Source organism: Salvelinus sp. IW2-2015, linkage group LG13 (assembly GCF_002910315.2).
Source record: "Salvelinus sp. IW2-2015 linkage group LG13, ASM291031v2, whole genome shotgun sequence".
Lineage (NCBI taxonomy): Eukaryota > Metazoa > Chordata > Actinopteri > Salmoniformes > Salmonidae > Salvelinus > Salvelinus sp. IW2-2015.
The window spans coordinates 27,894,158-27,920,752 of record NC_036853.1 but is presented as its reverse complement, the minus strand read 5'-3'; the positions used below and the strand labels follow the sequence as shown (position 1 = coordinate 27,920,752).

Below are 26,595 nucleotides of genomic sequence, written 5' to 3'. Positions count from 1 at the left end.
AAACAGAAATGTGCATCTTGTAGCACAGTGTCCCAAAGTTATGGGACACTGTAAAGTCCATGGAGAATAAGAGCACCTCCTCCCAGCTGCCAACTGCACTGAGGCTAGGAAACACTGTCACCACCGATAAATCCAAGATAATTGAGAATTTCAATAAGCATTTCACTACAGCTGGCCATGCTTTCCACCTGGCTACCCCTACCCCGGTCAACAGCCCTGCACCCCCCACAGCAACTTGCCCAAGCCTCCCCCATTTCTCCTTCACCCAAATCCAGATAGCTGATGTTCTGAAAGAGCTGCAAAATCTGGACCCCTACAAATCAGCCGGGCTAGACAATCTGGACCCTCTCTTTCTATAATGATCCGCCAAAATTGTTGCAACTCCTATTACTAGCCTGTTCAACCTATCTTTCGTATCGTCTGAGATTCCCAAAGATTGGACAGCTGCCGCGGTCATCCCCCCCTTCAAAGGGAGAGACACTCTAGACCCAAACTGCTACAGATCTATATCTATCCTAACCTAACTTTCTAAGGTCTTCGAAAGCCAAGTTAACAAACAGATCACTGACCATTTCGAATCCCATCGTACCTTCTCCGCTATGCAATCTGGTTTCCAAGCTGGTCATGGGTGCACCTCAGCCACGCTCAAGGTCCTAAACGATATCGTAACCACCATCGATAAGACACAATACTGTGCAGCTGTATTCATCGACCTGGCCAAGGCGTTCGACTCTGTCAATCCCCACATTCTTATCAGGCGAACTCAACAGCCTTGGTTTCTCAAATGACTGCCTCGCCTGGTTCACCAACTACTTCTCAGACAGAGTTTAGTGTGTCAAATCGGAGGGCCTTTTGTCCGGACCTCTGCCAATCTCTATGGGGGTGCCACAGGGTTCAATCCTCGGGCCGACTCTTTTCCCTGTATACATCAATGATGTCGCTCTTGCTGCTGGTGATTCTCTGATCCACCTCTACGCAGATGACACCATTCGGTATACTTCTGGCCCTTCTTTGGACACTGTGTTAACTAACCACCAGACGAGCTTCAATGCCATGCAACTGTTCTTTCGTGGCCTCCGAACGGATCTTAAATGCAAGTAAAACTAAATGCATGCTCTTCATCCGATCGCTGCCCGCACCTGCCTGCCCGTCCAGCATCACAACTCTGGACGGTTCTGACTTAGAATATGTGGACAACTACAAATACCTAGGTGTCTGGTTAGACTGAAAACTCTCTTTCCAGACTCACATTAAGCAGCTCCAATCCAAAATGTAATCTAGAATCAGCTTCCTATTTCGCAACAAAGCATCCTTCACTCATGCTGCCAAACAAACCCTCGTAAAACTGACTATCCTACCGATCCTTCATATTCGTCGCCAAACCCACTGGCTCCAGGTCATCTATAAGTCTTTGCTAGGTAAAGCCCTGCCTTATCTCAGCTCACTGGTCACCATAGCAGCACCCACCCGGAGCACGCGCTCCAGCAGGTATATTTCACTGGTCACCCCCAAAGCCAATTGCTCCTTTGACCGCCTTTCTTTTCCAGTTCTCTGCTGCCAATGACTGGAACAAACTGCAAAAATCACTGAAGCTGGAGACTCATATCTCCCTCACTAACTTTAAGCACCAGCTGTCAGAGCAGCTCACAGATCACTGCATCTGTACGTAGACCATCTGTAAATAGKCCATCCAACTACCTCATCCCCATACTGTTATTTATTTATTTTGTTCCTTTGCACCCCAGTATCTCTACTTGCCCATTCATCTTCTGCACATCTATCACTCCAATGTTTAATTGCTATATTGTAATTATTTCGCCACTATGGCCTATTTATTTCCTTACCTCCCGTATCCTACCTCACTGCTTTGTTTTATCTTGGCCAGGGCACGCAGTTGTAAATGAGAACTTGGTCTCAACTAGCCTACCTGGTTAAATAAAGGTGAAATAAAAATAAATAAATAAACATGTGAAAGACGGCAAAGAGGAAACATTGCCCTCTACCACTAAAAGTATCAACTAGTTACTTTACAAGTAACCTCGTCCACAGGCGATTGTGCACAGCACATGTACGCCTGGGAAATCAACGATTCAAAGTTGGCCTTAACCCGATTTAAGCCAATGCCTATGCGCCGGTAGTAACTCCCGGTCTTTCTGTATTGGCTAATGAAGGCCAAGTTTGACGCGTTGGTCCACCAGACTCTTCCCACATTTGGGCAGAAGTGTCTGGGAACAAGATTACTGTACAAGAAAGACACCCAAGTTGTGTTCAGTGGAGCACACCATACCAAATTATTTTGCAATCGTTTAAAAAAAAACGGCAAAACATGCAATTGAATGCTTTAGTGAATCAAGTTGAATCTGTGAGACGCTAGATGGCTAATGCTTGTATACAAAAGTGCTTGTCTTTATGCTATGAAAGAGTAGGGCAGACGCAATATCGCATGAAAAAGATATTCAAGCTTTCCATCACAAATTAAAGACACAAAATAATGGTTGTGCAAATAATAGATAGAGAAGTAGAGGCACCAGCTCTAGCTGGTTCCAACATTACTACATGGTGTGATAAAACATGTCCGTTTATTGCTAATGACAATAAACAAACAGCCTTTGGAGATTCAAAATCATTCTGGGGACAAAATACACAACTGAAAAGGACAGAGTATATAGAGTATAGTCGCATCAAATAAATTGATTGATAATCCATTAGTATCATGTCACAGCATTTGTTAAAATACACTGCAGTTTTGCAACTCCAACTTATTAAGTAGCCTAGTCCGGTTTTTGGTTTCACGGTGTTTCAGATGAGCCCACCACTGCAATCTCAATCTGCGATGCAGCCTATTTACATATGCACATGCCTGATGTAGTATTAGTATTTAATATTTTATTGGGATGCCCAATTAGCTACTCTTCCTGGGGTCAAAACAGGAAAAAATACACAACAAATAAAACACATAAAATACATCATACACTGAGTGTACAAAACATTAGGAACAGCTCTTTCCATGACAGACTGAGCAGGTGAATCCAGGTGAAAGCTATAATCCCTTATTGACCTCACTTGTTAAGTCCACTTCAATCAGTGTAGATGAAGGGGAGCAGAAAGGTTAATGATGGATTTTTAAGCCTGGAGACAATTGAGACATGGATTGTGTATGTGTTCCATTCAGAGAGTGAATGGGCAAGGCAAAAGATTCAGAAAGCATTCAGACCCCTTGACTTTTTCCACATTTTGTTACATTACAGCCTTATTCTAAAATGGAATAAATACATGTTTTTCCTCATCAATCTACAGACAAAACCCCATAATGACAAAGTGAAAACAGGTGTTTAGAAATGTTTGCAAATATATTAAAAATWAAAAACAGATACCTTATTTGCACAAGTATTCAGACCCTTTCCTATGAGACTCGAAATTGAGCTCAGGTAAATTCTGTTTCCATTGATCATCCTTGAGATGTTTCTACAACTTTATTGGAGTCCACCTGTGGTAAATTCAATTGATTGGACATGATTTGGAAAGGCACACACCTGTCTATATAAGGTCCAACAGTTGACAGTGAATGTCAGAGCAAAAACCAAGCCATGAGGTCAAAGGATTTGCTCGTAGAGCTCCGAGACAGGATTGTGTCGAGGCACAGATCTGGGGAAGAGTACAAAAAATGTCTGCAGCATTGAAGGTCTCCAAGATTCTTAAATGGAAGGATTTTTAAACCACCAAGACTCTTCCTATAGCTGGCCGCCCGGCCAAACTGAGCAATCAGGGAGAAGGGCCTTGGTCAGGGAGGTGACCAAGAACCCGATGGTCACTCTGACAGAGCTCCAGAGTTCCTCTGTGGAGATGGGAAAACCTTCCAGACGGACAACAATCTCTGCAGCACTCTACCAATCAGGCCTTTATAGTAGAGTGGCCAGACGMAAGCCAGTCCTCAGTAAAAAGCACATGACAGCCCGCTTGGAGTTTGCCAAAAGGCACCTAAAGGACTCTCAGACCATGAGAAACAAGATTATCTGGTCTGATGAAACCAAAATTCAACTCTTTGGCATGAATGCCAAGCATCACGTCTGGAGGAGACTTAGCACCATCCCTACGGTGAAGCATGGTGGTGGCAGCATCATGTTGTGGGGATGTTTTTCAGCGGCAGGGACTGGGAGACTAGTCAGGATCGAGGGGAAAATGAATGGAGCAAAGTACAGAGAGATCCTTGATGAAAACCTGCTACAGAGGGCTCAGGACCTCAGACTGGGGTGAAGGTTCACCTTCCAACAGGACAATGACTCTAAGCACACAGTCAAGACAATGCAGGAGTGACTTTGGGACAAGTCTCATTGTCCTTTAGTTGRCCAGCTAATGGACTTGAACCCAATGGAACATCTTTGGAGAGACCTCAGAATAGCTGTGCAGCGACGCTCCCCCTCCAACCTGACAGAGCTTGASKGGATCTGCAGAGAAGAATGGGAGAAACTCCTCAAATACAGGTGTGCCAAGCTTGAAGCATTATACCCAAGAAGACTRGAGGCTGWAACCGCTGCCAATGGTGCTTCAACAAATTACTGAGTAAAGGGTCTGAATACTTATGTAAATGTGATATTRCTGTTTTGTATTTTTAATACATTTGTTAAATTTTCTAAAAACTTGTTTTTGCTAWGTCATTATGGGGTTTTGTGTGTAGATTGATGAGGAAAAAGGCTGTAACAAAACAAAATGTGGAAAAAGTAAAGGGGTCTGATTARTTTCCGAACGCAATGTAAGTGCCTTTGAGCGGGGTATGGTAGTCGGTGCCAGACGCACCGGTTTGTGTCAAGAACTGCAACGCTTCTGGGTTTTTCATGCTCAACAGTTTCRCGTGTGTATCAAGAATGGTTCACCACCCAAAGGACATCTAGCCAACTTGACACAATTGTGGGAAGCATTGTAGTCAACATGGGCCAGCATCCCTGTGGAACACTTTTGACACCTTGTAGAGTCCATGCCCCAATGAACTGAGGCTGTTCTGAGGGCAAAGGGGGTGCAACTCAATATTAGGAAGGTGTTCCTAATGTTTTGTACACTCAGTGTACATAACAACATAAGACAATACAATGCAAAATACAATACAAAATGTATAAAAATGTCTGTGTCTCTTCACAGTCCCCATTGTGCCGTAATGTGTTCTTTTATCTGMTTTTTTAATCTGGTTTTATTGCTAGAGTTATCTGGGGTGGCAGAGAGTTCCATGTATTCATGGCTCTATTTAATACTGTGTGTCTCCCAGCCTCTGTTCTGGACCTGGGGACTGTGAAGAGACTCTGGCTGCATGTCTTGTGTCGTACCGATGAGTGTCCGAACTGTGTGACAACTGCTTGAACAGACAATTCAGTACCGTTAACCCATCAACACCTTGCACAAAGACCAATAGTGATGCAGTCAATCTCGCCTCAACTCTGAGGAGAGATTGACATGCATACCACTGACATTCGCCCTCCGTGTACATCTAAGCGCAATACGTGCTGCTCTGTTCTGGACCAACTGCAATTTTCCTATGTCCTTCCTTGCCGCACATGACCAGACAACTGGGCAGTAGTCTAGGTGCGATAAAACTAAAGCCTGTAGGACCTGCCTGGTTGATTTAGATGCCAAGAAAGCAGAACAATGCCTTATCATGGACAGACCTCTTTCCATTTTAGCAACCATTGAGTCTATATGTTTTGACCATGACAGCTTGCTATCTAGGGTTACACCTAGCAGTTTAGTCTCCTCAACTTGCTCAATCGTCACATTATTAAGTAATAGATCTAGATGAGGTTTAGGGTTGAGTGAGTGATTTGTCCCGAAAACTATGCTTTTAGTTTTTTTAGATATTTAGCACCAGCCTATTGCTAGTTACCCATTCTAAAACTGACTGGAGCTCTATGTTAAGGGTGTCAGTTACTTATTTTACTGTCTTAGCTTACGTGTATACGGTTGAATTGTCAGAGTACATAGACACACAGGCTTTATTCAAGGTCAGTGAAAGGTCATTAGTAAAAACAGAAAACAATAATTACCCAAGCCAGCTGGCCTTGTGGTTCACCACACTCGGGTAACTGTCAATCCATGATAAGGCAGAGGATGTAAATCCATAACGCCTACGCTTTTTCACCAAGAGGTTATGATCGATGACATCAAAAGCTGCACTGAATACTAACAAAACAGCTCCCACAATCTTCTTATCATTTTTCTTTCAGCCAATCATCAGGAATTTGTGTCAGTGCCGAGCATGTTGAGTGCCCTTCCCTATAAGCATGCTGAAAGTCTGTTTTTTATTTGTTTTCTGTAAAATATCACTGTATTTGGTCAAACACGATTTTTCCCAAAAGTTTGCTAAGCATTGGTAACAGGCTGATTGGTCGGCTGTCTGAACCATTACGGGTGCTTTGGTATTCTTGGATAGTGGAAAGACCTTTGCCTCCCTCCATGTCTGATGACACACACTATCTTCTAGGCCTAAATTGAAGATGTGGCAAACAGGAGTCACAATGTATCCCGCTACCAACTTCAGCAATTTACCATCCAGGTTGTCGGTACCAGGTGGTGTATCCTTATTTAGAGATAGCAACAATATTTTCACCTCTCCCACACCAACTTTGCAGAACTCAAAACTACAGTCGTTGTCTTTCATTATTTGGTCCGTTATGCATAAATAAAAAGGCTCAGCATTTGTTGCTCACATGTCATGCCTTAGTTTGCAAATCTTGTAAAAAAAAATGATATTCAGGTGGTTGGCAATATCAAAGGGTTTTGTTACGAACAAGCCATCTACCTCAATGAAGGATGAAGCTTTTTTGCTTTTTTTGCCTAGAATTTAATTTAAGGTACTTTAAGCTTTTTACTATCTTGTTTTATATAATTTCTTTGTTCTATAGTGTAGTTTATTTTGTTTAGTTTAGTTACGTGATTTCTGAATTTACTGAATGTACAGTACATCTTTCAGTTCCATGTTTCCTTAGTTGCCTTAGTCTCTTAGCTCCCCCTTCTGGTAAGAAGTAGTATACACAAAACATGCTGCTACAATGACAGGAAACATTATGCTGAGTGGGGGTGGGGGCAAAGCTTGGTGCATCATACTCATTATAAACATGTTTGGCATGACAATGAGTAACAATGATTTGGCATGATAGCACAAACAGACTGGCACTCAGTCTAGGACATGGGTAGTTGCTATACTGTACTTACGTGATTTATGTCCCCAGCCCCAGGGGTGCAGTCTCCCAGAGGAGTAGTAGAGGAAGCCCAGGACCACCATGGGACAAAGCACCAGGAGCAGGTGACGGGTTGGCTTCATGATTCTCATCACCTCCTACTGTACATGGCACCATCCACATTGTAGGTGAAGGGGATTGATTGTTATCAGGATAAATTCTATTTCAAAATGCATGGATTTTTTTTTTGAATAGGAAAGAGAATATAATAGCATAGAATATGATACAATCCAATATATGGAATTAAAATGCACTTTTTATAGAATAGTGTCAAAATAATAGAACAGGATAGAATAGCAGCAGGTTTGGTTCATTGATTGCGCAGAACTTCAACTGCACCCCTAATTGAGGAACATTCTGTTCTCTAATATCGAGGCGGGGATTGAGTTTTGATAACTGGTTGCGGATGTGCTAGCAACAACAATCAGTTGATACTTGTAAAAATGTCAATTCTGAAGACTCTTATCTGTACCTATGTTTATCCTGTACAACAATGATCCTTCCACATAGTGATCATATTCATACTTTACTTTTTTTTTTTATCGAATAAATTTACAACCACCGACTTTTTCATAATTTGTGTTTTCAACTCAGCGCAAAAGTCAAGACAAGTCAAGACATCTCCAGTTGAGCAACACAAATTAGGAAAAAAATCGCTGGTTGTATTCCATAAAATATTTTATTAAAAGTATGATGGGCCGCAGTTGCAGGTAAGCGTTTTCTGAATAGGCATTTTTAAAAGTATCGACTGATGACTTAATGTTGTTGCTAGCAAATCGCTCGACCACTCGATTTAAGAGAACGGAGTTGAGCATTCCTCCGCTACCGCACCCCCTGCCTTGGCACCACCTGGGCTGTGCGCCAGGGCCGTCACCAGAATGTCAAAACAATCGGGGCTCAATCCTAAAGACCAGGGCTAAGGGGCTGGTGGGTCCTAGGAAAAAAAGTGACGTTTCTAAAATAATTTCCTGTAATTTTACATGAATGGAGACATTACAATAATAWTTTTTTTTTTATACCACACAAATGATAAGCTACTCTGACATGTACATACTGAGATCAATAAAACAAATGTCTTAAATGCAACCAATAGCATAGGCCAATGAAAATAGTGGATAGGCCTACACAGATTTTAGGCCTATAATATGAGGAGGAAATTATAGTCCACCAACTTTCCAGTGGCACTAACCTGTTCAAACAGATTTTTTCCCCCGCAATTGTATTTTGAAATATTGCGAAATACCTTCTAGCTGCTGCCTGCCTGCTGTTCATTGAAAGCCACACATCAACAATCAACTGTTTTATATTTGCTGTGCGGGCTGGCCAATTGATGCATTCCCGACAGTAGACTAGGCTTATGTAACATAGCCATTTCACATCGGTTACACCTATGCGCTCATAATGTGACAAAACATAATTTACAGCTATTTAAATATATATATATATATATATATATTGATCCTCTGTAGCTAAAATATGCTGGAGTAGTATTTTCAATTCATTAATTTTTTTATAGAGTCAGGAGTAATTATAATTTGGCAAATCCAGCACCCCTTCCTTCATCGTTGTTTTTTTCCATGAGCGATGCTCTCCCCAATGCCAAATAATCAACACGTATTATTAATTCAATCGATTGTGGTCAGTAACCACATAACATGGGTTACTGTGTAGGTTGGCTTACTGTTACAATAATATTTAAAATAATATATCAGCAAGTAGCCTCGCTTACAATTACAAGAGAATAAATTCAGTAAGTCAATGAAGCCGATGGTGTTTTCAGCTACATTGTTATGGAAACGATGTAGGCCTCATTAACATTTTAAACAATACAAACATATGTCAAATGACTTGAATAGCCTATGGTAAAAGTGTACAAATGTGTATTCGCATCAGTAGGCTAAGCGACTGAAATGCATCACAAAAGTATTGGAAAGTTCAGGAAAACATCAGGGATGCTCATCAGGTAATGTGTGTGTGTGTGGACAAAATCGCTTTCAATTGCTAGACTAATGATCATCAGCACTCACCTCGATTTAGCTAACATTTCACATCCTAATTGTAACCAAATATCCAAACGGAGATTTAGTTTAAACAAAAATCGGACATTGATTGATTTATCCATATCTATTTTTTTATTTATCGAGATGAGTTCCCATGATTGTCTCAAATAAGTGCAATGACGCTCTCCCAATCAAAATGGTGCTGGAATTATCAGTTGACCACACATGGCAATTGCTTTACATTTATTATAACCAGTGGTGCAGTGCCATTTTTTATATATAGATATAACCATTCAAAAAAACGTTATTAGCCATAATTTCTGAATGAAAGTTGGTACCGACATGGAGCCTATGTATAAAATCATTTTAGAATATGCATACAATGTACCAGCCTAATTGCATGATTGCCTATGCCGACACATACTGTAAGTGGCTAAAGGAAAAAGTAGTTTTTTTTATCCTAAAACCCCAAATTAGGCCTACTTTATTATAAATTAGGCCATCATCACTGTCAATCGTGAATGATAATTCTTCACGTTTTACAGGTGATCTTGAATGATGTTGATGTAAGTGTGGCTAACCGGCCGAACTAATGGAATTTTAGAGCCGATGGAGTTAAACTCTGGCATCGAATGAGAAAAACAATTCAACATTTCAGCCTAAATTACATGGTGTTTTTGGTATAATAGTAGTCTGATATTATCATGCTATTATATTACGTTTATGTAAAATACTAATTAATAATTAAGTGATCTTGGCGAAGCGTCGCTCTACTGCGCACCAGCAGCACTATACCCCTGATTATAACAGTTGGATGACTTCGGGAATTTCACGTAACCACAGCTCTATGAAGTAAGTGGCGCATTCAGTTGACTACATTTTTTTTTACACCATTGCAGCAGCGCAAAAGATTCGGGGCTGACCCAAAATCAGCCCAGAAAGCAAGGTCCTGGTGACGTCCATGCTGTGCACCACCATGGTCGCCAGCCCAGCTAGGTCGTTCTTATTATAGCTCAGTGAGCTAGGTGGCTGTCAGGTATATCTGGACATGGAGGGACAGCTAAGCCAGCTAGCTAGCTAAACGAACAGCATTGCATACAGTGAACAGAAACAAAGCGCAAGACCAAAAATGTATTGCACAGGCTTGTCGATATGTTAAATACCTGTATCTACTTTACATTCTATCACATTCTAACGTTACTATTTAAGCAATGAAGCATGGCTGGTCAAAGTGCAGAAGCTAGCTAGCGCTATGCTAACTGTCACCTTTTGTGTCCTTACCGTTTCTTTGATGATGCGTGTCCCAGAAGTGACTGATAGCTAAGATAAACATTTCGTCTTTATATGCGAGCTAGCTGTCCATCTCCGGCGTCAATTTCAAATTGATATCCAACAGCGAGTGTATGTGTAACCCTCCTCAAAAGGTAAATAGCGGTCACTGTACAGTTGCACCATCAGCACACACAACACAGTAGACCCAACATTGACAGTGGGAGGGAACATCTCTGAAACGCCAAATCTGTGGCACACTGCTACAATGTCGCTAGTTGTGTGGGTGGAAAGAAGTCACGTTGTTGCGACGTGAATGMCAGTGCATTGGATTCAAATAGAAAAGCAGAAATAGGAAAGATAATCATACATTCATAAGGCTGTTCAGCACTTCTCATTTTCTTGTCTCCATTCAAAAACAATGAGCAATGCTGGCTAAACACAAATGACATTCAACCTGTGTGAGAGCTGGTGCAAACCATAAACAGAACAATATACAACTGTTATTTTTGTAAAGGCTGGGCTACTGTAATGTAAAGTATTCAGACCCCTTGACTTTCCCCACATTTTGTTACATTACAGCCTTATTCTAAATAGTTTTTCCCCCTCATCAATCTACACACAATATCACATAATGACAAAGCCAAAACACGAAAAAAAAAAAAAAAAGTATCACATTTACATAAGTATTCAGACCCTTTACTGAGTACTTTGTTGAAGCACCTTTGGCAGTGATTACATCCTCAAGTCATCTCAGGTATGACGCTACAAGCTTGGCAAACCTGTATTTATGGAGTTTCACCTATTCTTCTCTGCAGATCTGTCAGGTTGGGTGTGAAGCGTTGCTGCACAGCTATTTTCAGGTCTCTCCAGAGATGTTCAATCGGGTTCAAGTCCGGGCTCTGGCTGGGCCACTCAAGAACATTGAGAAGAAAAAAGCCCCTCCTGCGTTGTCTTGGCTGTGAGCTTAGGGTTGCTGTCCTGTTGGAAGGGGAACGTTCACCCCAGTCTGAGGTCCTGAGCGCTCTGGAGCAGGTTTTCATCAAGGATCTCTCTATACTTTTCTCCGTTCATCTTTCCCTCGATCCTGACTAGTCTCCCAGTCCCTGACGCTGAAAAACATCCCCACCGCATGATGCTGCCACCACCATGCTTCACTGTAGGGATGGTGCCAGGTTTCCTCCAGACATGACACTAGGCATTCAGGCCAAATCATTGAATCTTGGTTTCATCAAACCAGAGAATCTTGTTTCTCATGGTCTGAGAGTCCTTTAGGTGCCCTTTGGCAAACTCCATGGAGCCCACTGTGTTCTTGAGGACCTTCAATGCTGCAGAAATGTTTTGGTATCCTTCCCCAGATCTGTGCCTCGACACAATCCTGTCGCAGAGCTATACTTATGGCTTGGTTTTTGCTCTGTCAACTGTGGGACCTTATATAGACAGGTGTGTGCCTTTCCAAATCATGTCCAATCAATTGAATTTACCACAGGTGGACTCCAATAAAATTGTAGAAACAGGATGCACCTGAGGTCAATTTTGAGTCTCATAGCAAAGGGTCTTAAATACATGTATATAAGGTAGTTGTTTTATTTTTTATAAATTAGAAGAAAAAATCTAGAAACCTGTTTTAGCTTTGTCATTATGGGGTATTGGCGACCATGGTGGTGTACAGCATGGACGTTACCAAGAGCCGACTGTTTGGGTCAGCCCCGAATCTTTTGCGCTGCTGCAATGGTGTGATGAGGGGGAAAAAGCAAATTTAATCCATTTTAGAATAAGGCTGTAACGTAACAAAATGTGACAAAAAGTCAAAGGGTCTGAATTTTTCAAATGCACTGTATGACCTTCAAAATCGTATACAGTTCTGTAAAAATTGTCTTATGGATTCAAGCAATGATTGGTTCCTTGAACTTAATCTCAAACGTTCTGTGTAAATCCTGTTTTGGGCTAACCTGTGAGGTTTGCTGGTACAAACACTGGGAGAGTCTTCTCCTAGGACAGGAATAATTCAGTTAACCGTTTTACTCCATATGGGAGGTAAATGTATCACTACTGTGATTTAATGGTATGAAGTATTATCTTCTAAAACTCTCAAGGTATCCGAAAGTGTGATTACATATTCTGCAAATTGTAGTCATAATTGTCATAAGCATGTCAAACATCGTTAACCAGTGTAATTAAATAGTTATGGAACCACCAACAAATAACACCAATACAGGACATAAGCAAGCCAAAAATTTACTGAAACAAAAATTGTTTACAAAATGCATGAATGATAATATGGAAGAAGTCCAGCGTTCATTTATCACAGACACAGGAAAGAGGTCAACGTTCATAAGGTCAAACATGAACAGGCCAGGGAACGGTCCCAATGGTGCCCTACTCCCTATATAGGGAATAGGGTTCCATTTGGGATGCTACCAAGATCCCTAGAGTCAACAGTTTACATCTTTCAATAAACTACTTATTATAATAATTACATCTGTGTCTTCCTGGCTGTGAATATAGAACATGTATCATTATAAAACAAAGCAATACAGTTATTTTTGATAGAAAAGTAATTTTCTTCCATGTATTATAAGTCATAAGTCTTTCCATACTATTGAATGATGATGATATAAATATTTTGCTCAGTGGTACTGCTGTGAATGTGGGCCTCTATAACTAACTGTAACCCATACCGTCAGTTCTGTGACTCACACACTCAATTAGGGTCGCAAAATGATGGGCACTTCCTCAAAATTCCCAAATTTTTCAGAAATCCCAGATTAGGTATACCTAGATTTCCTGCTTATTCCCTCCTGATTCCAGGCATATTCCGACCGGGATTTCTGGAAAACGTGGGAAAATGTTCCAACCCTACACTCAAGTCAACAGCAGTTTACAGACAAACAATGAAGACAATCTGAAAGCCACCTTATCCTATATCCTATCCTAATAAGTGCATCATGGTTGATGATCTTGGCCGAGTGGAGATGGGTAGTAGTAGACACACTCCGTAAGAACATCTTATAGATGTAGAATTAACAATAATATTTTCAAACATGTCCCCCCCCCTCACAAAAATAGCAAATGACAGCACACAACTATTAAAATGTCCTCTCAAACTGGACTTAAATAAAAGTGCAACACACAACTTTCATTAAATGAGTAAAGAACCAACTTGGAAATAAATGGAGAGCCCACAGCAATTCTGAACAGGCTATTTCCAATTCATCGCTATAGCAAAAATAGAACATACATCATAATCGGTTTGAAACCTCTCCAGCATTGCAACTGACAAACTGTCTGTATTGCAGAGGTTACTTTTACTTTCTCCAAGCACCATATAATAAATATGCTGGTAAAAAAAACAACTCAAAATGGAAAAAGCTATATTCAACGCATTCCTACAAAATACAATGTATAGGAATGCAGTCAACAGTGTGAATCTGCTAAGAGGAGGCAGTATTAGTTACTAAAATGGCATTGCACCTCCTTGAAATCAAACATAGGTGCAAGTAGCACCATAAAAACTATACTGAACAAAAATATAAAACACAACATGTAAAGTGTTAGTCCCATGTTTCATGAGCTGAAATAAAAGATTCCCAGAAATGTTCAATACGCACAAAAAGCTTATTTCTCTCAATTTATGCACAAATTAGTTGACATCCCTGTTAGTGAGCATTTCTCATTTSCTAAGATAATCCATCCACCTTACAGGTGTGGCATATCAAGAAGCTGATTAAACGCCACTATAATTACACAGGTGTACCTTGTGCGGGGGATAATAAAAGGCCACTATAGAATGTGCAGTTTTGTCACACAACACAATGCCACAGATGTATCAAGTTGAGGGAGCATGCAATTGGCATGCTGACTGCAGGAATATCCACCAGAGCTGTTGCCAGAAAATGGAATGTTAATTTCTCTACCATAAGCCGCTTCCGTCATTTTAGAGAATTTGGCAGTACATCCAACTGGCCTCACAACCGCAGACCACGTGTAACCACGCCAGCCCAGGACCTCCACATCCGGCTTCTTCACCTGCAGGATCGTCTGAGACCAGACACCCGGACAGCTGATGAAAGTGAGGAGTATTTCTGTCTGTAATAAAGACCTTTTTTGGGGYAAATTTCATTCTGATTGGCTGGGCCTAGCTCCCAAGTGGGTGAGCTTATGTCCTCCCAGGCCCACCCATGGCTGCACCCCTGCCTAGTCATGTGAAATCCATAGATTAGGGCCTAATTTATTTATTTAAATTGACTGATTTCCTTATATGAACTGTAACTCATTGAACTTGTTGCATGTTGTGTTAATATTTTTGTTCAGTATACATAGGAAAATATATACATATGTACTTAAAATAACAACTGGCAACATTCTGTCAAATATTGAGTCAGTGTTTATGAGGATGAGTGGCAATAACTTTTGTGTCTGCTTCACTCCCTTGAGGAAATCCTTCCTACCAATGAATTATATTGAGTGAATTGTTATTATTATTATTATTAGAAAGCTAAATCTTGTTTGGGAGCAAAAATCAAGGGCCAATATCACTTCATTCAATACACAAATTACTGCTACTGGGCACTGGGTAGCATAAAACGTGACATGGATGGTAATAACCATAGGGACAGGTTTCCTAGACACAGATCAAGCCTAGTTCTGGAAAGATATTTTTGGTCCAGGACAAGGCTTAAACAGTGTCTGGGAAACCAGTGTCTAATGCTGGAATGATGAAGGGATGAATTGAAGAAAAAGACAAATAGTCTAAACTAGGGGTTGGACAGTTATTTTCAGTCCTTTAGTCAGAGCTACTTACTCACTCAGTGGATAAATTAAGGTAAAGTGAGCAGAAGTCTGGATAAGGAATATCAGTGCTGGTGATTTGTTGGTAGAGTAGGCTACTCCATGCTGTAGTCGGCAGGCTACTCCATGATGGCTCTGTAGATCACAGGTTCAATGTAGTCCCCTCTGTACCGTGAGTTGATCACTCTCTGCCTCTTCGACTGCTGGATGGCCTCCTTGTCCTCAAATATACCATCGAAACGCATGTCTGACGCCTTGGACTGGGGACAGGGTACACACAGAAGATGAGGATTACTTCATGGTCCATTGTCACAGGGAGAAGACTCATTAACAAACATGCTGGAGAATAAGATACAGTAGACTACTACAGTAGAGTGAAAAAGTTCGGTGTTGATATACAATGTACAAAGGTTAGCAACTTTGGATTCAGGATATTGGATAGCTCACAGTACACTCACCAGTCTTGACTTGACTCTCTTGGGCAGCTCCTCATCCAGGGTATAGACATCATCTCTCTTGGCTGTTAGTTGTGACCCGTCTTCAAACTCCACCTACATCAAACAACACCATCAATGCCAAAATAACCACATTTGACGTCTCTCATAGCAAACAAAACAATGATTTCATCACAGATTTTTAATGTATTGCTTGCTATGAGTTTTAAACAATCTGGGAAAATGGAGCTGATCAATTAGACAGCAAAGCAGTCTTTCATATAAAACACTGTAATCTCTTTCTGCATAAGGTATATTGTTGCTAAGGGTGACTATGAATACTGTTGCAGTACCTGGTACATTTGGATGACGTGAGCAGCCACAAACTTGGCCCCGTAGACTAGACCATCTGTCCACCGGACCTGCACCACCTCCCCCTGCGGTGGGGGGCCTAGCTGGGCACAATTCCGGCTCTGACAACAGAAAACAACATTAGATACAATCCTACGAACATACTATTTAGCAAGCACCAAAAAGCCATCACACAATTTCAACCACTGTGTGGTATAGAGCTGGGATGATAAACCAAAAGTTACCGACATTGACATGGCCTTCCTCTTACCGAAGCATTTTGTGTACGTCTGTAATAAACAAATGTGGTAGACAACATTCCTGTAGATTGTTCTAAAACCATTATTTGGTCAACAGTAATAGCCTATGCATCATGTTGATTCCTGCTATGAAAGTATCTGCCTGTCCGTTTCACTGTCGGCTGCTGTGTGAGCGAGCCACTCTCARTCCCTCTCCCCACTGTGCGCACGGAGGAGGGAAAGATGCATTCTGAGAAGCACAAGCATATTAGCGTTGCTCAAAATGCAATTGCAGAGAAAAAGACTACTGTTTTTCAAAGCCACTACTATATTTCTCACCTCTTAATATTGAGTTCATGGCACCCCTTTACAACTGGATATGTTACATGAAATAGCTTACTTTTTTTGCCGCTAATTTAAAGTAACTGTCCATTAATGAATTAATTATTGTTATCAAGCAAAATAGTTACATTCATCACAATATTACTGTTTGTCCATATCGCCCAGCTCTAGCACCTCCACCCCCAAAAAATTGACCATTATTTATCGCTGATTTATCGTTATCGCAAAAACAAAAAAACGGGTACATTCATCACGCTATGGACTTCTAGCCCATTTCGCCTAGCTCTCGAAGCAATCTATAAACTAATAATGAACAGKATATGAACTACTGAACCGTAAGTCTCCTTACCACGATGTCCTCGGGAAAGAGGTTGTCGCTGAAGGAACCGTCATCAAAGTTGACCTCATAGAACGTCTCCTTGGAAAGCTGCACCACGTCACACTGATAGTAGCGGCCATTTTTGTGCTTACAGATCACCCTCTGTCCCACGGTGAGCTCATGCATTGCTGCTTTGTTACGCTGAGAGAGGAGAGAGAGAGAGATCAGTGATGATTAAACGGTCATCAACAGGATTAGCATCAAATAAGAACTATCAACCTCTTTGGACTGGAAGCACATGGGCATACTTGTGGGAGTTTTCACTCAAAATCTAAAACCTAGTCATGTTTATGCAATACAATGTGGTGAGCACAGTCCTGAATACACTGAGTATACAAAACATCCAGATAAATCCAGTTCAATCAGTGTAGATGAAAGGGAGGAGACAGGTTAAAGAAGGATTTTTAAGCCTCGAGACAATTGAAACATGGACTGGGTATGTGTCCCATTCAGAGGGTAAATGGGCAAGACAAAAGATTTAAGTTTCTTTGAACGGGGTATGGCAGTAGGTGCCAGGTGSAGCGGTTTGTGCCAAGAACTGCAACGCTTCTGTTTTTTCCACACAACAGTTTCCCGTGTGTATCAAGAATGGTCCACCACCCAAAGGACATCCAGCCAACTTGACACAACTGTTGGAAGCATTGGAGTCAACATCCCTGTCGAACACTTTCGACACCTTGTAGAGTCCATGCCCCGACGAATTGAGACTGTTCTGAGGCCAAAGGGGAGTGCAACTCAATATTAGGAAGGTGTTCCTAATGTTTGCTATACTCAGTGTATATAGAAGGTTTAGAAACTATAAGGCAAAGTATCAGAAGAACATTCCCAACTAAGTCCCAAAACAGAGGCCTTCAGAGTTCCCTGTCTGGTGTATAGCTTCCTCTTTCTGAAAGACAATCCTAAACACCAAGTAAAGTACAACTGATGTATACCTCTGTCTGAATAGGGCCCTTGTGCCGGCAGCAGGTGACGTAGACCACGAAAGGCCACTCGTCTGGCTGCATGAGGACCCCAGCGGCCTGGGCACAGGTAGGGTGGTAGGCCGTAGAACAGCGGCCATGGGAACACTGCACACAGCACCCGGACGTCTTCTTCATCCGCTTCTTACAGTAGTAACATTTCTGCAGAGCACAGATAAGCATAAGAAAATGCTCAGAGGGACAGGAAAGGGAAGTCTGACAGGGAAAACTAGGCCTGTATGTCCGGTCAAACAGTATACAGTAGCATGCTACATTCTCTAGAAATACAATGGCTGTCATGATTCCTGTGAAAGGGCTAAATTCGGAAATAAGGCTTTGCAGAAAGAGATGTCATTTCATATCCCCCCTGATATGACATGTCAGAAGTTCTGACTGACTGGTCTTAAATCCCAAACTCACATGACATCCTCTAAATAGCCTAATCTCTAGTCCAAGGATGGGCAACTTTGATGGGGGTGGGGGCCACGGCTAATTTCCTGCACTTCTACACATTTTGCGATAGGGTGGAGAGAAATTATTACAGATTTGAATATGATATCTCAGTGAGGTCCCCCGGTCAGTTTAGATAGCTGGCCGCTAAAATAACTTTGCACTCTAACCTGCTGACATGGGATAATTGAGTGACTAGTATAGAGGCGGATGTGCCAAACATTCTCAGGTTTTGTAATGCAAATAACATATTACTTTGACATAATATGCTGAAGAGAAGATATTCCGCCACTCCACTCTTTTCAGTTTGCTCCTCTTCATGCACCTTGGTTGGAGAGTGAGGTTGTGAGAGTTCCTATCCCTTAGCACGTAATAACATGATGGTTTGTCCTCTGACAAATCAACTGTAAATTTCGGTGTTCCTCAAGGCTCCTTTTTAAGACCTCTGTTTTCACTATATACTGTATATATATTTTACCTCTTGGTGATGTCATTCGAAAACATAATGTTAACTTTCACTGCTATGCGGACGATACACAGCTGTACATTTCGATGAAACCCCAAAATTGCCCTCCCTGGAAGCCTGTCTTTCAGACATAAGGAAGTGGATGGCGGCAAATGTTTTACATTTAAACTCTGACAAAACAGAGATGCTAGTTCTAGATCCCAAGAAACAAAGAAATCTGCTGTTGGATCTGACAATTAATCTTGATGTTTGTACAGTCATCTCAAATAAAACTGTAAAGGACCTGATCTCTCTTTTGACGAACTATCAAGACTGTTTCAAGGACAGATTTTTTTCCATCTACGTAAATTTGTAAAAATACATCCCTTCTTTTGTCACTTCTAGATTAGACTACTGCAATGCTTTACTTTCCGGCTAAATCACAAAATAAACTTCAGTTAGTGCTAAACACGGCTGCTAGAATCTTGACTAGAACCAAACAATTTGATCACATTACCCCAGTGCTAGCCTCTCTATACTGGCTTCCTGTTAAAGGCTAGGGCTGATATCAAGGTTTTACTGCTAACCTACAAAGCATTACATGGGCTTGCTCCGATCTATCTTTCCGATTTGGTCCTGCCGTACATACCTACACATACGCTATGGTCACACACCACTTGAGGGATATCTTCAACTAGAGAGACAGAATTCGAGGGAGCATACTTACATTCACACAGGACACCGGAAAAGACAGGAGAAATACCCCAGATATAACAGACTGACCCTGGTCACAAGACGCAGGTCTCCTTACTGTCCTTAGAATTTCTAAGCAAACAGCTGGAGGCAGGGCTTTCTCCAATAGAGCTACATTTTATGGAATGGTCTGCCTATCCATGTGAGAGAAGCAGACTCGGTCTCAACCTTTAAGTCTTTATTGAAGACTCATCTCTTCAGTAGGTCCTATGATTGAGTGTAGTCTGGCCCAGGAGAGTGAAGGTGAACGGAAAGGCACTTGAGTGACGAATCACCCTTGCTGTCTCTGCCTGGCCGGTTCCCCTCTCTCCACTGGGATTCTCTGCCTCTAACCCCATTACGGGGGCTGAGTCACTGGCTTACTGGTGCTCTTCCATGCCGTCCCTAGGAGGGGTGCGTCACTTGAGTGGGTTGAGTCTGTGACGTGGTCATCCTGTCCAGGTTGGCACCCCCCTCGGGTTTGTGCCGTGAGGGAGATCTTCGTGGGCTATACTCGGCCTTGTCTCAGGGTAGTACGTTGGTGGTTGAAGTTATCCCTCAAGTGGTGTGGGGGCTGTGCTTTGGCAAAGTGGGTGGGGTTATATCCTGCCTGGTTGGCCCTGTCCCGGGATATAGTCGAACGGGGCCACAGTGTCTCCCGACCCCTCCTGTCTCAGCCTCCCGTAATTATGCTGCAATAGTTTTTGTCGGGGAGCTAGGGTCAGTCTGTTATATCTGGGGTATTTCTCCTGTCTTTTCCGGTGTCCTGTGTGAATGTAAGTATGCTCCCTCGAATTCTGTCTCTCTTTCTCTCAGAGGACCTGAGACCTAGGACCATGCCTCAGGACTACCTGGCCTGATGATTCCTTGCTGTCCCCAGTACACCTGGTCGTGCTGCTGCTCCAGTTCCAACTGTTCTGCCTGCGGCTATGGAACCCTGACCTGTTCACCGGACGTGCTACCTGTCCCAGACCTGCTGTTTTTGACTCTCTCTACCGCACCTGCTGTCTAACGCTGGATGATCGGCTATGAAAAGCCAACTGACATTTCCTCCTGAGGTGATGACCTGTTGCACCCTCTACAACCACTGTGATTATTATTATTTGACCCTGCTGGTCATCTATGAACGTTTGAACATCTTGGCCATGTACCGTTATAATCTCCACCCGGCACAGCCAGAAGAGGACTGGCCACCCCTCAGAGCCTGGTTCCTCTCTAGGTTTCTTCCTAGGTTCCTGCCTTTCTAGGGAGTTTTTCCTAGCCACCATGCTTCTACATCTGTATTACTTGCTGTTTTAGGCTGGGTTTCTGTATAGCACTTTGTGACATCGGATGATGTAAAAAGGGCTTTATAAAGATATTTGATTGATTGACATTTACTGTGTATAACTCACCAGTTTAAACCTCTGTAGAGGAATCCCACTCAGATCCACAGGGCTTCTCTCAGTGATGTTCACAAAGCGAGCCTCCAACACTGCTACTGCACACAGCACATGGACCCACCTACAACACACACAAAAACATGTCAATACACACACACCATCGTTAGTAGCTTATAAACTAAACCCTAGTAGATATCTTTCAATAGAACGTCTAAATATGTGAACATAAGTGTACATCAATCAATATACTGTTGATTAGAGTTGCAGAGTAAATGTTCAATGTGTGATTACTGATTGTTAGACTAGACCCCTCCCTAATCTAAGGAAATTTGACTGGCACACAAACTTACTTGTTGTTGTTGGCTTTCTGCAAGGCTCCACCCCTCAGCGAACACAAACAGCAACTCTGCAAACAGGAGAGCAAATTGTCAACCATCATCATCCAAGTCATCTAAACATAGATGTGGTACCTGCTACCTGATGACCAGTAACAGTTAGTCACATATCATTAGGAGACTACTGCAAACACTACTGCCAGATCTAATGACTGTTTAGAGTACTGCAAAGTTTGCAAACACTATTGACAGTGACAGCAACAGAGACTTGGGCCAACTAGGTGAGGTGAGCCATACATAGAGAAGGGCCACTCTGAGCTGTTGTAGAGACACTAACCTCAGTCATGGCGTTGGCCTTACAGCGAGCACACTTCCAGTCCTTAGTAACAATCTTTGGATCCACGCCATAACAGCCTGGTAACACACAACCAAACAAACACCAGGTCAGGGGACAAAATTAACAGAGCATACACCAAGAGCTAGTTTGGGAGGACGATTGGCAGACAGGCATTGATGAAGTCTTAAGTCTTTCCTTCTTAATGCGTTTGAGCCAATCAGTTGTGTTGTGACAAGGTAGGGGTGGTATACAGAAGATAGCCCTATTTGTTAAATGACCAAGTCCATATTAATGGCAAGAACAGCTCAAATAAGCAAAGAGAAATGACAGTCCATTACTTTAAGACATGAAGGTCAGTCAATACAGAAAACTTCAACAACTTTGAACGTTTCTTCAAGTGCAGTTGCAAAAACCATCAAGCGCTATGATGAAACTGGCTCTCATGAGGACCGCCACAGGAATGGAAGACCCAGAGTTCTCTCTGCTAGAGGATAAGTTCATTAGAGTTAACTGCACCTCKGATTGCAGCCCAAATAAATGCTTCAGAGTTCAACTAACAGACATCTCAACATCAACTGATCGGGGGAGACTGTGAATCAGGCCATCATAGTCTAATTGCTGCAAAGAAACCACTAGTAAAGGACCAATAAGAACAGACTTGCTTGGGCCAAGAAACACGAGCAATGGACATTAGACCAGTGGAAATATGTCCTCTAGACTCCAATTTGGAGATTTTTGCTTCCAACTGCCGTGTCTTTGTGATACGTGTTGTGGGTGAACAGATGATCTCTGCATGTGTATTTCCCACCGTAAAGCATGGAGGAGATGTTATGGCGTGGGGGTACTTTGCTAGTGACACACTCTGTGATTTATTTAGAATTCAAGTCACACTTAACCAGCATGGCTACCACAGCATTCTGCAGATACACGCCATCTCATCTGGTTTGGGCTTAGTGGGACTATCATTTGTTTTTTAACAGGACAATGACCCAACACACCTCCAAGCTGTGTAAGGGCTATTTAACCAAGAAGGAGCGTGATGGAGTGCTGCATCAGATGACCTGGCCTCCACAATCCCCCYACCTCAACCAAACTGAGATGGCTTGGGATGAGTCAGACCGCATAGTGAAGCAAAAGAAGCCAACAAGTGCTCAGCATATTGCGTGAATTCCTTCCAAGACTGTTGGAAAAGCATTCCAGGTGAAGCTGGTTGAGAGAATGCCAAGAGTGTGCAACGCTGTCTGCAAGGCAAATGGTGGTTATTTGAAGAATCTCAAATATAAAATATTTTGATTTGTTTAACACTTTTTGGTTATTACATGATTCTATATCTGTTATTTCATAGTTTTGATGTCTTCACTATTACTCTACAATTGAATGAGTAGGTGTTCTAAACCTTAAGACCGGTAGTGTAGCTATGTGTATGGAAAACATTTCATCACAGGTAAGATATTTAACTTAGTCCATTTGTAACTCCACTCACTACTTGTAGCTGTATAGTCCATTTGTTTGTGTTGTTGGTCTTGGCTAGCTTAATGTTCCGGTCAGTAGCTAGCTAGCACTCAAGTGGCTGCTAGCACAGTCATGAAAAGAGGCAAGAGGGAAACCCTACAATATCATGTTTTTCTAACAAGCGAGAAAGCTCTGAAGCAGGCAATGTTGAAGAGAAATCTTTAGACATGTTGTACTTTTCTTGAATGTAGATTTATAATTGACTAAAAACAAGCAGACAAGAAAATAGCATTTTGAAAAAAGTCAAGTTTTTGCTGTGAGCCAATGGGGTAACCTAGATAACACCGGTTGTTTACCCCACAGGCGGCATTCTATCTAATACCGACTGGGACTATCGCCATATTGGTATTGTTGCATCACTGGCAGGAGAGTTTTGGAATTAGTGAATTTACTGAGACCATGACCTCTGCGTGCATTATTGAGCATCATTTCCTGGTTTCAAACCATATAAGTAAACTCAGAAGGAAAAAAAACATCCCCCTTTCAGGACCCTGTCTTTCAAAGATAATTTGTAAAAATCCAAATAACTAAACAGATCTTCATTGTAAAGGGTTTAAACACTGTTTCCCATGCTTGTTCAATGAAACATAAACAATTAATGAACATGCACCTGTGGAACGGTCGCTGTTACTAACAGCTTACAGACAGTAGGCAATTAAGGTCACAGTTTGGACACTAAAAAGAGGCCTTTATGCTGACTCTGAAAAACACCAAAAAGAAAGATGCCCAGGGTCCCTGCCCATCTGCGTGAACGTGCCTTAGGCATGCTGCAATGAGGCATGAGGACTGCAGATGTGGCCAGGGCAATAAATTGCAATGTCCGTACTGTGAGACGCCTAAGACAGCGTTACAGGGAGACACGACAGACAGCTGAACGTCCTTGCCGTGGCAGACCACGTATAACACCAGCACAGGATCGGTACATCCGAACATCACACCTGCGGGACAGGTACAGGATGGCAACAACAACTGCCCGAGTTACACCAGGAACGCACAATCCCTCCATCAATGCTCAGACTGTCGACAATAGGCTGAGAAACACTGGACTGAGGGCTTGTAGGCCTGTTGTAAGGCCGGTCCTCACCAGACATCACCGGCAACAATGTCGCCTATGGGCACAAACCCGTCGCTGGACCAGACAGGACTGGCAAAAAGTGCTCTTCACTAACAAGTCGCGGTTTTGTCTACACCAGGGGTGATGGTCGGATTCGCGTTTATCATCGAAGCAATGAGCGTTACACCGAGGCCTGTACTCTGGAGCGGGATCGAGGTGGAGGGTCCGTCATGGTCGGTGTGTCACAGCGTCATCGGACTGAACTTGTTGTCCTTGCAGGCAATCTCAATGCTGTGCGTTACAGGGAAGACATCCTCCTCCTCATGTGGTACCCTTCCTGCAGGCTCATCCTGACATAACCCTCCAGCATGACAATGCCACCAGCCATACTGCTCGTTCTGTGCGTGATTTCCTGCAAGACAGGGAATGTCAGTGTTCTGCCATGGCCAGCGAAGAGCCCCGATCTCAATCCCATTGAGCACGTCTGGACCTGTTGGATCGGAGCGTGAGCTAGGGCCATTCCCCCAGAAATGTCCCGGAACTTGCAAGTGCCTTGGTGGAAGAGTGGGGGGTAACATCTCACAGCAAGAACTGGCAAATCTGGTGCAGTCCATGAGGAGATGCACTGCAGTACTTAATGCCGCTCGTGGCCACACCAAATACTGACTACTTGATTTTGACCCCCCCCTTGTTTCAGGGACACATTATTCCATTTCTTGTTAGTCACATGTCTGTGGAACTTGTTCAGTTTTTCTCAGTTGTTGAATCTTATGTTCATACAAATATTTACACATGTTAAGTTTGCTGAATATAAACGCAGTTGACAGTGAGGGCGTTTCTTTTTTGCTGAGTTTATTTTGAAAGCTGAGAAATAGCCCTTTCAAATTATATGAAATACAATAGCGCCACATCATTCAGTCAATAAAAAACACCTGTGAAAATCATAAACATTAAAATCAACCCTTTCCCCCCCCAAACTGCCATTTACAAAACTTCCTAATGAAGATAGAGGAAAAACTTTGAGCATATTGAGTCTTCCTTATTTTGTAACGGATGAAAATCTGAAATCAGAATAGTAATAGCCTCAAGTAACTTCTACTGTGAATGAGTTACAGCTGTTTTAGTTATCATTTGTATTTTTCTATAATTCTAAGGATGTTCCGTGATCAAACACTTATCTGGATAGTATTGTCACGCCCTGGGCTTAGTATTCTTTGTTTTCTTAATTATTTTAGTTAGGTCAGGGTGTGACATGGGGAATGTATGTGTTTTTTGTAGTGTCTAGGGTGGTTGTAAGGTTTAGGGGGTTTATTAGAGTAGTTGGGTTTATGTTTAGTATAGTAGTCTAGCTGTGTCTATGGTTGAGTGTAGGTATCTAGGAAAGTCTATGGTTGCCTGAATTGGGTCTCAATTAGAGAACAGCTGGTTATGTTTGTCTCTGATTGGGGCATATTTAGACAACCATAGGCTTTAGCTGTTTGTGGGGAATTGTCTATGTTGAACGTTTGTAGCCTTGTGTGTGTGCACTACGTGTATAGCTTCACGGTCGTTTGTTGTTTTTGTATAGTTTGTAATAGTGTTTCGTTTCATGTTCATTTCGTAGAAAAAATAAAAGAAGATGGCTTATTTTTCACATGCTGCGTTTTGGTCCGTCTCTCCTCCACACGATCGTGACAGAATTCCCCACCATCATCGGATCAAGCAGCGTGTGCAACAACAACAGGACCCACCTACACAGGACTATTGAATTGGGAGGGGAAATTCTGGACCGCGAAGTACCAGGAGAATATAACCGCCCCAAAGCTGAGCTGGAGGCAGCGGAAGCAGAGAGGCGGAGATATGAGGAGGCAGCAAGGAAACAAGGCTGGAAGCCCGTAAGTCAAACCCAAAAATTTCTTGGGGGGGTTATCGGGTAGTTTAGTTGGGTCAGTCGGGAGACGTGAGCCAACTCTCCTGCTTACCGTAAGGAGCCGGTGAGGGCGATTTGGAGGAGAGTGATGCGAGACAGTAAAGGAGTTAATGGAGAAATTGGAGGAGAGAGTTATGAGGGATGTACTGGTTTGGTGCATGAGGCACGGCATTCGTCCGAATGAACGTGTTGGTGAGTTAATGTCACCGGGAACAGCTCTCCATACTCGTCCTGAGAGCGTGCTAGCCGTCTGGTTAAGACAGTGCCTACACCACGCACCAAGCCTCCTGTGCGTCTCCAGAGCCCTGTACGCACTGATCCTTCTCCCCGCACTCGTCCTGAGGTGCGTGCCCTCAGCCCGGTACCACCAGTTCCGGTACCACGCACCAGTCCTACAGTGCGCTTTGAGAACTCAGTGTGTCCTGTTCCCGCTCCTCGCCAGCCTTGAGGTG

At 42.5% G+C, this 26,595-nt stretch overlaps 2 protein-coding genes across 7 annotated transcripts in view; both read right to left on the bottom strand.

Moving 5' to 3' along the window:
- LOC111972384 (CMP-N-acetylneuraminate-beta-1,4-galactoside alpha-2,3-sialyltransferase) overlaps positions 1-11,091 on the bottom strand; it is a 100,451-nt gene extending 89,360 nt beyond the window's left edge. For 2 of the 3 annotated variants that reach the window (XM_023999434.2, XM_070446208.1), the window contains 2 exon segments: positions 7,198-7,324; positions 10,505-11,091. In XM_023999434.2, coding sequence (XP_023855202.1) covers positions 7,198-7,315 — 118 coding nt within the window. In that variant the 5' untranslated portion in view covers positions 7,316-7,324; positions 10,505-11,091. 3 annotated transcript variants of the gene reach the window in all.
- Positions 11,092-14,916: 3,825 nt separating this feature from the next.
- Positions 14,917-26,595, bottom strand: part of LOC111972383 (lysine-specific demethylase 4A) — a 64,135-nt gene continuing 52,456 nt past the window's right edge. For all 4 annotated transcript variants that reach the window (XM_023999430.2, XM_023999432.2, XM_023999431.2 and 1 more), the window contains 8 exons: positions 21,669-21,745; positions 21,347-21,402; positions 21,009-21,117; positions 17,961-18,149; positions 16,999-17,169; positions 16,071-16,190; positions 15,742-15,834; positions 14,917-15,543 (listed from right to left, as the gene is read on the bottom strand). In XM_023999430.2, the coding sequence (XP_023855198.1) occupies positions 15,403-15,543; positions 15,742-15,834; positions 16,071-16,190; positions 16,999-17,169; positions 17,961-18,149; positions 21,009-21,117; positions 21,347-21,402; positions 21,669-21,745 (956 nt within the window). In that variant the 3' untranslated portion in view covers positions 14,917-15,402. The remainder of the gene's footprint in view (positions 15,544-15,741; positions 15,835-16,070; positions 16,191-16,998; positions 17,170-17,960; positions 18,150-21,008; positions 21,118-21,346; positions 21,403-21,668; positions 21,746-26,595) is intronic.